Source organism: Excalfactoria chinensis, chromosome 1, assembly GCF_039878825.1.
Source record: "Excalfactoria chinensis isolate bCotChi1 chromosome 1, bCotChi1.hap2, whole genome shotgun sequence".
Classification (NCBI taxonomy): Eukaryota; Metazoa; Chordata; class Aves; order Galliformes; family Phasianidae; genus Excalfactoria; species Excalfactoria chinensis.
The window spans coordinates 20,606,481-20,618,651 of record NC_092825.1 but is presented as its reverse complement, the minus strand read 5'-3'; the positions used below and the strand labels follow the sequence as shown (position 1 = coordinate 20,618,651).

Here is a 12,171-nt window from a genome sequence, read left to right as displayed (position 1 = left end):
TTATGGCTCTTTTGGGGTGGGGAATCCCACTGGGGTGGGCAGAATCCCAATGTTATGGGATTTTCTTTGCTTTTCTGCTTACAAAAAGACCTTAAATAGCTTTCTGCAGTTTAAATACCTGCAGCTTAATAAAATCAAAATGTTCTTCCAGCAATAATCTTATTATTACCACCACATTAACTTGTCAAAGGATTCACTAAGCACAAATCACCTTTAGCAGGCATGATAACTGCCATCCCCAAACATTTCCTATTGCTTTTTACAAAGCTTTAGGGACATGAAAGTACTAAGGCTATAAAAGGCTAATGGGAACTGAGTTCTGATGGTGACCAGCCGATATCCTTCTGGACTGTGACAGAGGGATTTTATTGCTGTTTTATTTGTTGCAGAACTGAGCAGAAAGTAAAAGAAATGCAAAGATTTTTAGATCAAGCATTTCAAGAACTGAGTGCTTAAAGTGGCTCCCTGGAAACAGAACGCTCTGTTTCAAAACTTTAAATATTCTGCCTATTCAGTAGCTCAATAACTGAAAGCGAACAGGCACCATTACAGCACAGACACCTGCCCCATCGCTGCTCGTTCTCACGTCTCTGACGGAGGAGACACAGAGTACGTTTGGCGAACCCCCGCTAGAAGGCCGCTCGTATCACCACAAGCGGAACGTTCAGCTGCTCTCTGCACAGGAAACGCAACAGTTTCCCGCTCACCTCCGTACCGCGGCCGCACCGACAGCGGAGCGGGGCAGGGGCGCTCGGGCTGCGGCGTGCGGAGGGCGTAGCGGGGTTTGTGCCCGCGCCGTGCCCTGACAGCGGCACCGCCGCAGCCGTACAGCGGCCCGGGGCGCCCCGACCCCCGCGGGGACTTCCGCGCCGCTCCGCAAACTTCCCGGAGTTTCTCGCCGCGTTCAACCCGCCCCGGGCCGGGGCTCCCCGCGCTGCCGCCCGCCGCCACCTGTTGCGGGCCGGAGCGCGGCGCTGGGCGGGGCGGCGGAGCGGGGCGGGCGGGCGGAGGGGCCGGGCTCACCTTCTGCTGCCGGCGGGCCATGTCCGTGGGCTGCTTGGCGTTGAAGGGGTGCGCGATGCACCTGGCGATGAAGACGTAGAGCTGCAGCCGGAGCCGCTTCTCCCGCTCCTCCCGTTGCAGCCGTTCCTGCTCCTCCCGGCCCTCGCTCAGCACCGAGGGGCTGGGGCTCGCCGCCCGCCCCGCGCCGCCCTCTCTGCCCCGCTGGTCCCGCGGCGGCGGCGGCAGCGAGCGCGGCGAGGAGCCCCCGCCCGCCGCCAGCAGCGCGTCCCGCCGCTCCTCGTCCAGCAGCTCATCGGACTCCTCCTCGCTGGAGGACGGGTCCAGCATCGCGCTCGGCAGCCGAGGGACGGAAAGGCACGCACCTTCCAGGACACGTCGAGTTTACACACGGACCGCTTCCTACCGGGAGCCGAGGGGCGGGACGGGGAGGCGGGGTCTGGGAAGGGGGTCGAGCCTGGGTTGCCGTGGGAATTGCTCCGAGCCGCTCCCGGCGGAGGCGGGGACGGGCTACAGTGGCGGCCCGGCGCTAGTCGGCCCGGCGCGGCTCGGTGCGCTGGCGTTGTCTGTCATGCGGTGTGAGAAAATCACAGGTGTCTCAGGTGCCTCCAGTGAAATAACAAAGGAACGCACCGAGAGCGGGGTTTGCTAACAGGGAGCTGAAGCTGAGTTGCGTGTCGCTCCTTTAGGACGCAGAGGTAGTTCGCGTCCCTCAGAAATCCTTGCTTCGGACTCAGATGTGTTCCTCTCTTCGTAGTCGCGGCTGTGAGAAATGTCTGAAAGCCGACCAGCAGCGGTGACACAGCTAACGTCATAAGGGTTTCACCATGAGAAAGCTGAGTTTCCGGAGTCTGATCGTGGCACCTGGCACAGGCTGTGGGATTTTACACACACCCACAGCTGCTTCCCGTGCTCCCTGTGCACCCACGCATGGCAGTGGGAAGCAGTGAGTGAGGGACAGCAGGGACTGCCGGCTCACAGAAAGGTGCATGGAGTCATAGAAACATAGAACCTTTATGGTTGGAGAAGACCACTAAGATCATCTAGTCCAACCATTGACCCATCACCACCACGCCCACTAACCATGTCTCTCAGCACTACATCTGTTTCTTGAAAAGCTTCAGGGACAGGGACTGCACCACCTCCCTGGGCAGCCTGCTCCATTGCATCACCATTCTTTCAGAGAATAATTTTTTCCTTAATATCCAACCTGAAGATGATGGTGATTGAGGCACAAAGCTCTTGGCCTCTGCTGGTAGACAGTGGCAAGTTTTAAAAGCACTCTTCAGAAACTCCATTCTCACTGTGTGCAGTTGACATTCCATCCCTGGGCCAGGCTGAGAAATGTGAGAGGCTCTCAGTCCTTATTGATATCCATGCATTATCTCTCCAGATTTGGGACAGGCTCTTTAAATCAGGCAGCTATCCCCTGGGAGAATTACCTTTCAGATGAAACTACTCCTGTGGGCAGCTATCAGCTAGATGTCAGTGTTAAGCATCAGGAGCCTGGGTTCTACCAGAGGAATGCAGTGTGGTGCTGGGGGAGAACCCTGCTGGCAGACACACAACTGTTGTAGAAGTCTGGGTGCTAAGGGAAGCAGTCATATAAAGTAGCTCAGTTTTGTCATATGTGGTACAATTTGCTCTCAGATTTACAGATGCCTTTCATAATCATTTCAGTCATTCTAGTGGCAAATCAAAATGAAACACCATGAAACACTGGAGATATGCAAAGCACTGGTTGGAGTATGAACTCCTTGAAACTTCAGAACTGCCGGGTCATTAACAGTTTTAAACTTAATGGCCCAGCCCATGTCTTAATCATCAGTCACTGCTGCATGAAGGCCAGGTTAGTTACATTATCTCACACATGAAATTCCATGTCTGTTCTTTATGCAGCAGATAATGTTTGCTGTAGTCGCTGCCTGTGCCTTTTTGGAGGGAAGATCTCTCTCATTTTACTTCATGTTTCAAAAGAGAAGCACAAAACTGCTGAGGTGAGCAGGGGTCTAACACCCCAGAGCAGGGTGTCCAGGCCCATGACCTGTCATGGTTAAAATATCTGCAAGGATGGAGACTCCACAGCCCCTCTGGGCAACCTGTCCCAGTGTCAGACTAATTTCACAACAAGAAAGCTTTTGCTTGTATTTAAATGGAATTAATTTCCTGTGTTTTGTGTTGTGCCCAATGATCACACCCTGACCTGCTGGTGCCACTCATCCTAACACAGCCCAGGAGGCCTTCCTTGCTGTAGTAGCTGTAGTAGCTCACTGCTGGCTGATGTTCATCTTGGTCTACCCGGACCTGAACTGTTTCTGCAAAGCTGCTCTCCAGCGAGTCCCAGTCCGTGCTGGTTCATGGGATCTTTCATTCCTGGGTGCAAAACTTTGCACTTCCCTTTGTTGAACTTCCTGAGATTCCCGTTTCCCTTTTTCTCCTCTGAGCAGCCACACAGCCATCTTCTGTATCCCTCCAAGCCTGTGTTGTCTGCATACTCCCAGAGACTGCACTCTGTCCCAGCATCCAGGTCACTAAGGCAGATGTTAAACAGTGTTGGTCACAGTATTGGTCCTTTGGTACACTGCTAGTGATGGACATCCAAGTGATCTCTGTGCCCTGGTCTCAGCACTCCAGGCCTGACAGTTCAGCCAGCTTCCACTCCAATTCTTCATTTTTCATTGGTTTGTTGTAACAGTTCGGCCTGGTTCTGTGACAAGGGGGTGAAAGGACTCATAGATCCACAGCCCTGAAAAGGTAGGTGGGAGGAGGAAGGGCAAAGGTAGGAAGGATATGGGCCTAGAAAAGGAAAACGGTGGCAACAAACTAAGGGGGAATCTTAGTTTACTAAATATAGTAGCAGTATGTGAGATAATACAATATATTACAGTATGATTGGAATTGAAGCCAATAAATCAAAGAAAGTGAGGGAGTTTCCAAAACCAAAGTCCTTACTCTAATGCTGTAGGCAGAACAGCCGGGGAGCAAAGAGGGAAGTCTCGTGACTTCCAGTCTGTTTTATCTTTCCCTCTGAATGAAAAATGGAAACAGAAAAATGGAGTATTCTGTGAGTTGTGGTTCATTCTTCTCTTCTGAGATCAAGAGGCCGGAAATATGAGAATTCACGGAACTGCAGCATTAACTCCTTTACTCCCAGTGCACTGCATGATATTATGATGTGGAATACCAATGAAAAGCCATAAAGTCACGACACTTGCCTACAAGGATCTCATGGGAGACAGTGTGAAAAACTTGGCTGAAGTCAAGATGAATGACAGCCACTGCTCTCCCCTCATCCACCATGTCAGTCACAGAAGTCTCTTGAGCTGGTCAGGCATCATTTCAGTCATCATTCATTCAGTCTGGAGAAGAGGACGCTCCTTATTGTTCCCTATAACTACCTGAAGGGAGGTTGTAGTGAGCTGGGGGTGGCCTTTTCTGTTGTGTAACTAGTGATAGGACTAGACAGAATGTCTTCAAGTTGCACCAGGGGAGATTCAGGCTGGACGTTAGGAAATTCTTCTTCTCTGAAAGAGTGGTCAGGCAGTGGAATGGGCTGCCCAGGGAGGTGGTGGAATGACCAACTGTGGAGATGTTCAAGGAACATTTGGACGTTGTGTAGAGGGAGATGGTTTAGTGAGAGCTATTGGTGATGGGTAGATGGTTGGACTGAGTGATCTTGTGTGTCTTTCCAACCTTGGTGATTCTATGACTCTATGATTCTACGATTTCCCTTCCATAGTTCCATTATGGATAATCTCAGTTACTTTCTTGCTTTGAATGTATTTGGAAAGGGTTTCCAGGACTATTGGCTCAAACATCCTTCCAGCAATCAAGGTGAGCCTGGCCAGCCTGCAGTACATTTTTCTTGCCTTTAGAGAATTTAGAGGAGCAATTTGCTTTTTTTCTGCATCTTTAAGCACGTACATTTAAAATATCTTCCCAGAACTGCATGCAAAGACCTCTAGCAGGGCAGCAGAAGTCTTGTACTTTGTTTTCAGACCTCATCTTCTCTCACTTCTTGCATCATTTTGGGAAAAAAGATAAAAACAAGAACAATTTAAATTTTGTTTTCTATCAGATCAGGCTCAAAATAGAATGTTCTCAACTTGGAATTGACAGCACTGATAAAACGAATTGACAATATCTATCAGCATATCTAGCAGCTTAGAACAAACTCTTACCTTTTGCTCTTCTTAGCAGAACTCTTTATTTGGTATTGTGTTTCCATTCATAATGTACTCTTAGATGGCATTTCTTGAGAAGTTTTGGTGCTGATATCTCTTTAGTTCTTAGTGCTATTTTAAATGTAATGCATTTAAAATCAGAGTATCTTCTTTTATCTTTGAGCTTTTCTGTGGAGCATGAAAGCCACCCGTCCTGAACCCATTTTGTCTCCTTTACTGATGGTGATACTATCAAACCTTTGTGGTATTTGTCATGTAGGAATTGGTCAGAACCTGTCCCATAATTCCCGTTTGTGTTCAAATGCTGCTCAACCAATGAAGTACACAAATGTCAATGTAAAGTGCTTACATTCAAATACCTTTAAAGAATCCAGCCACAACAATGAAGTCATTCATTGCTTCTCATTAAGATTAACCAAACACATTGTGTGTTTTCCTTTTCCTTACCTCTTCTCTAACCTCAGCACAAGTTTATTTACAGCTGCATTCATTCAAGTGTAATTTTTCTGCCTAGATATTATATTTAGGCTAGTTTGATTCATAAAACATATTTATTTTAACAGAATATTGTTGAGAACTGAACTATTCAGTTTTATGTAACAGTGAAATGAGGTTTGTTTGTTTGTTTGCTTTTTAATAAAGCTTTACATCTAGGATATAAAAGAAGCAGTAAAAATAGTTATTGATGAACAACTCAGTTTTGAAGTAATCCAAGATTTTTATTCCAAGATGAAGATAAAAATTTTAGCTATGTTTGCAGTCTCTTCCTTTGGGAAAACATATGACTAAAAGTAACGTTTATAAGAATTTATCTGTACTCGTTAAGATTTCCTATTATAGAATCAGTGCCTTGAAATTCACTTACAAACTGAATTTTGATTGTAAAATTGGTTGCTATTTTGAAGCTTAGTAGTACACAGTAATGAGTTTTAGCTTCATGTGGTATATTTTCTGTTCAGATACTTCTTGTCCTTTAGATGGCTAGTATGGCTTTAAATTACCAAGTCATGTAATTTAGCAAAGTTCTCACCTCATATTATTTGTAAAAATAATAAGACCAGACAAGACTGTGATGTTTCCTGGGTACTTTGTTGTATGGTGGGTATGTACTGCACCAGATAGCACCAAGAGGTGTGTGTAACCCTTTGTGTTACCCAAATTTATTTGTATACCATGAACACATGGAGAAAAACTTGAAAACATGAATGAAGACTGCCACAAAAGTTCAAAACAGTAATGCAATATAGAAGAATTAACTATATCTTTATTATATTTTTTTAACCATATAAGGGCAAAGCTGAGCATACTTTGTTTTTATGGCCTGACTTCCAGTTTCTGAAGGGCACTGACTACAGACACTGTTATCCATTGATATGTATGAGCTTTTGCTCAGGCAAGAAGGTGTGATGAAGACGCCATGCAGGCGTATGGAATAAGTAATGTGGATTTACAGTCCACCTGGTAGCATATAAATTTGAAAGTGTGATAGAGCTTGCATTCTTCTTTGCAATGAGCAGTGTCCAAGAGACCTTCATAATGATAAATTTATCAGCATTCATGTGCTACCAGCATGCAGTGCTAAGCTCTACCATTTGTACTTCTCAATTCTGCTTTGCCATGCAGCAGATTGTTTTATCTCTTTGCAAAGAGTTCGCAGCTAAAATTTCTGCAGGTTTAATTTCTGTAAGTTTAATTTCTGGAATATAAAACTCATTTCATTTCAGGAATGCATTTCTCCCAGAAGTGTATCACATGGTACCTCTCTGATAATTTCACATGTAATGTTCAGAGTCAAGTGAATCGGGAGTTGTAGAAAGAAATCACTAACATTCTGGCATTGGCCATACCTCACTGGGTTTGGCAGTAGTAACTAAACTGCAATAAACAGACCTCTTTAGCCTGCCTTGACATAAAATAAATAGAGCTTTCCCTGAAGACCAGGCTTGCCATCTATTTATGTTCTAATAAAATTCCTTAGGGAAGTTCCTAAGGACAGCTGACAAGGGTAAATGATGCCAATAACTGATCCATATAATTAAAAAAACCTAAGCTGGATTAAAGTATTTCCATGCATAGTTTCCAGTCTTGAAGCTCAGGTATAGCACCTGCATGTGCATGTAAATACTCATAAATACACTAATCATATGTCCCAGTCTGACATTTGGGAGGCACTGCATTAGTCACAAGCTGTGCTGTATCAAGGTAATGAGCAGGTTATTGTTAAGAGGCCATATTAAAATGTATGTCACATTGTCACTTAGTACTAAAAGCTATCCTAAAAAACAGAGACTTCAGAATTAATTTGTTTCAGGGTAGCTTTGTGTCTGAAATGCAGTGTTGTTCTCCACACCTTAAGTTCAGGTAATTAAGGTAATTTGATTTTTCAGTGTGTGGTCTAAAAAGTGACATTAATATCTTCTGTAAAATTCGAAAGAATTACTCAAATCCTTTTTTTTTATTTTTTTTATTTTTTTATTTTTTCTTAAAGGAATGTTTCTACCCACAAGAAACCTCTCCACACTGCAAGCTATCTTCACTAGCTGAGAATGTTAAGACCATGAACACCACAGGGCAGATAGTGTGGTTGGTGTAATAATGCCAGTGCAAATCTCAGAATGTCTTGGTACAGATCAATGAGTTTTTAAATAAGCTACATCAAAAATGCACAGAGCCAAAATGTAGATGTTATTTATCCATAATAGAGTAATACTTCCATGTGGTTGCTCTCATTAACACATAACTAGCACTACTTTTACTGGGGATTGTTACTGCCCCCTAAAATGCTTGGCCTCTCCACAGTCCAGATGATACAAAGCTTGTTGAGGAGATGCAGTGTAGGGCACTGTGCAAAGTAAAACAGAAGGTGGTATTTCTGACAGGATGTTATAAATGCTGCATTCTAGTGCATGCTATCACATATCCAGAAGAATGTGATTACATAAACCCTATTCAAATCTATGAACAAATAATAGAATGTAAGCTCAGAAAGGATCCTGACAAGTTGCTTGGATTGTTCTTCTCCCAGATAAAGCCTAGCCCTTTTATGACTGATGCTTGTCTAACCTTGTGCTTAATGCCTCCTGGTATTTCACTTTCCTAGGTGAACACTTTCAGCATTTAACAATCATTTCAGAAGCTTGTTTTAGTGTTAAACTAAGACTTCAGTTCTGCCAGGCATGCATGGGAGCATTGATCTATGATTCTATGATTCTATGATCTCACACAGTGCTACTGCATGTGAAAGCAGAGAAGAGCAGGGATGCAGGAAGGGCTCAGTCTTTCCAGTTTGTCATTCTCTCACCATACAAGCCTGCAGTTTTGCATATCAAATATTTCAAAATATTTTGAGATTATTATCTCCCCGTTAATTTTGTTTTGCATGTGAGCTCAAATTGCTGGCTGTGTACATAAGTAGTTAATTAACTGAAAACAGTTTCTGTTGACTCTTACCAGGAATCAAGCACGTAACTGAGTTGTGTGATGAGAGTCTTGTTGCATAGTTCAAGGACATCCTTTTTTGTTTGTGCAGCTCTGAGATTCAGTCTCATTCTAGTCATCTACAATGAATTTGTCTTCCTTTAAGGTATATTTTGGAGTTCAGGGGGATTGACAATGCCCTTTTCATATCTTCCATTCCATTTGTTATGGAAATGAACTGTCATTTAACATGGCCCCATTTGGCACTGTACTGACCAGGAGGTGGAGAATCAACCTTATGGAAAATAAAATAGATTAACTTTCATCACTGATGCCCTAGCACAGAGAAACAAGACAGAGTCAACATTTGTCTTAAACTCATATCCTAAATGATTAGTATAAAGAAAATATGCTGAGATGGCAAACCATGATTAATTATTTAATCAAACCATTTCACAAGGTTGATGAAAATGTATGGAATTTTTTTTTTTTTTCCAGAGTTTGAAATGGCAACATAAAGAATATTGTGATTGTGATGAGGTCTTTGTGCTGCAAGCAAGGGAAGCAGCTTGGTTCAAACCCTTATGGAATTATATATGGTAATTTTTTGTTTCCTGATGAAGATAACATTTGAACACGTTGGCAGACCTTTTACAGCACATGGTCAAAACAAAAAAGAATCGCTGTTGTCACGATTAAAATCTGCATTTGGGGTACCTGAATGGTCAAATTCTGCTCAGATGCTTGAGCTGGAATTTGATTTATTTTCTTCTAGAAGAATTCTTTGCAAACAGCTTTTGTACATTTAGAGCACAGAAACTTACTGTAGAGAGTACAGATAAGGGCAGCCGTGCTGAGCACGCCCGAAGATCGCTCCCTGGGAAGTGCAGAAAGCTCACCAACACAATCCTGTCTTTTCTAAAGGCCTTCAAATTGTACCCAGTTGTCCATACTTTGAATGTAAATCCCTATAAGTTAGGATTTGTTTTAAAGTCCACTGGTGACAGAAATAGCCCTTTCTTTCTTCAGCGTGCGTTTCTCCATTTGTTTTCAACAGGCTCTTAAACTGTGCCCTGCATTTGAACTTGAAGAGAGCTGCTAGTTGGATTTGCCAGAATATAATCACTTTTAAACCACGGATAAGAGGAATCTTGCTAGTGCCTGGATTTATCATCAGGAAGACTTTTATGTAGCCTTTCTGACGGGTGGTATTTTTAGATGCAGCAAGTTGAAATCATTCTTTAATTACCCTTCCACGGCTGGATTTTAGTTAAATGTCTCTTTAGGCTTAATTATAAACCAGTGCATTAGTTTAAGCCACGCATTGGTAATGACACTGCACTCTTCTCTGAACTACCATGTGAAACTTTTCTGCTTTTTCATGTTTCCAGCCTTTTGGTCTTCTAACACAATGTCTTGAGTTAGCAAAAGCCTGCTTCCAATGCAGTTGTTTTGGTAAATTTTCAGTACAGTTTTAACACATTTCAGTGAGATCTTCACAGGTGGTCTAAAAACTTCTTTATCCAGAAAATTTTTGTTCCAATTCATTGAGTTTGCTGAAAAATATCATCTGAGTATGTCCTCTTCAACTTCAGCAACTGCAGTTAGTATATTGCATGAGAATTCAGCTTTCACATTCCCCTTGCCTCCCGCTAAGAAGCTCTGCCCTTCTGCTTGTGGTGAGAAGCTGAAATGACTGCACTCTAATGCCCTACAAAAAAGAAGATGGTTAATAAGAATGCAATGCAAGTTTGGCTTTGTTCTTACTTTTGGTATATAACAGTTTTAAAGCAAGTGTTATGATGTGGAGTTCCTGATTCCTGAGAGCATGGATGTGGTACTTCTACCCTTGGCTTTTTTTATATAGTATCACATTGGTTTTTCAACATATTGTAGTCTTTCCACTGTCATTACTGGAACCATTTTTGTAATGTCCTAGTGACTCTGTCAGGAAGGATGTCATAAAGTCACTTTTCTTATCATTCAAGACAGGTAAAATTTTTATTTATATCTTGAGTGAAGCTCTGAATTTTTCTGGAACTACCAACATTCTATCTGGCAGTAAGATGAAAGAATACCTGGAACATTTACCAGATAAAAAATCCTTGCATTTGCCTGTAAAGTCAAGGCATATGGATGGGCTCCATCAGGAGAGGGGTGGTCAGTAGGGATAGGGAGGTGATTGTCCCTCTCTACTCTGCTCTTGTGAGGCCCCATCTGGAGTACTGTGTCCAGGTGTGGAGCCCTCAGTACAAAAAAGATATGGAGATTTTGGAAAGGGTCCAGAGGAGGGCCACGAAGATGATCAGGGGGCTGGAGCACCTCCCCTATGAGGACAGGCTGAGGGAGTTGGGTTTGTTCAGCCTGGAGAAGAGAAGGTTGCGGGGTGACCTCATTGCAGCCTTTCAATACCTGAAGGGAACTTACTCCCAGGAGGGGAGTAAACTCTTCAAAAGGGCTGATAATAGCAGGACTAGGGGAAATGGTTTTAAGTTAAAAGAGGGAAGATTTAGGTTGGATGTTAGGGGGAAGTTCTTTACTAGGAGAGTGGTGAGGTCCTGGAACAGGCTGCCCAGGGAGGTTGTGGATGCCCCGTCCTTGGAGGTGTTCAAGACCAGGTTGGGCAGGGCTCTGGGCAACCTGATCTAGTAAAGGCGTATGTTTGGTGGCCCTGCTAGGCAGGGGGGTTGGAACTACATGATCCTTGAGGTCCCTTCCAACCCGGGTCATTCTGTGTGATTCTGTGTGATTCTGTGAACTAAGGAAATACATCATATATATAATATATATATCATACATATAATAGATGTTTTAACTCAAAGCATGTATTTACCAAATACATTTGCCATTGAATTCAACTGTTTTAATGCCATTATGTGGTTTTTTCCCAGAAACTAATTCAAATAGATTAAAGTAAATTAAGTTAAAGCACATTTCAGTACAACTTTATTGAAATACATAACATTTACAGTGCATAATGCAAGAAAAGGGTGAACTGTTTCTTCATATTGAATGTGTTTAAGTATTTGTGTTAAACTAATTTCAAAGGCAACAAAAAAATACAAATAATTTATTTCTGCCATCCTACCCCGCGCAATCAGTGCCCTTGGAGAGCATTGCTAAATCACAGCATAAAATTAGTGCTAAATAGAAAGTTAGCAAAGTGAAATAGCAGGAATTATACCAAATGTACCTGCCATTAGTTGACTGGATTTGCAACTGAGTTTTTGAATCTCCAGCAGCACCTTCTTCCTCAACTGGTATAGAAGCCATTTAACCATTTCAGTGTGAAGTCTCAATGCTGTTATCTGTTATCAAGATACTGCACTGTCTGTCCTTTGGTTTCCAGTGTTTTTAAAGATGTTTATTGTGAATCATAAAGGTGTAAGTGGCCTGGAATATGCCAGTGTGAGTGAAGACAACAATGTGTTCTTAATGGCCTATGACAAAGAAAGCCTTTCTCCTCATATTCCCTTCTGTGATGACCTTTCAGGAAGACTGCAAGGACAACGGGGTTCTTGGAGTCTATGTTTTCTAGAGAAATTAAGTC

General features: G+C 43.1%; 1 protein-coding gene across 3 annotated transcripts in view; it reads right to left on the bottom strand.

Annotated features, from left to right (window-relative positions):
- The window catches only part of CADPS2 (calcium dependent secretion activator 2), a 283,917-nt gene extending 282,514 nt beyond the window's left edge, over nucleotides 1-1,403 (bottom strand). For all 3 annotated transcript variants that reach the window (XM_072335394.1, XM_072335402.1, XM_072335413.1), the window contains exon 1: nucleotides 1,024-1,403. In XM_072335394.1, the coding sequence (XP_072191495.1) occupies nucleotides 1,024-1,350 (327 nt within the window). In that variant the 5' untranslated portion in view covers nucleotides 1,351-1,403. The remainder of the gene's footprint in view (nucleotides 1-1,023) is intronic.
- Nucleotides 1,404-12,171: the final 10,768 nt, after the last annotated feature.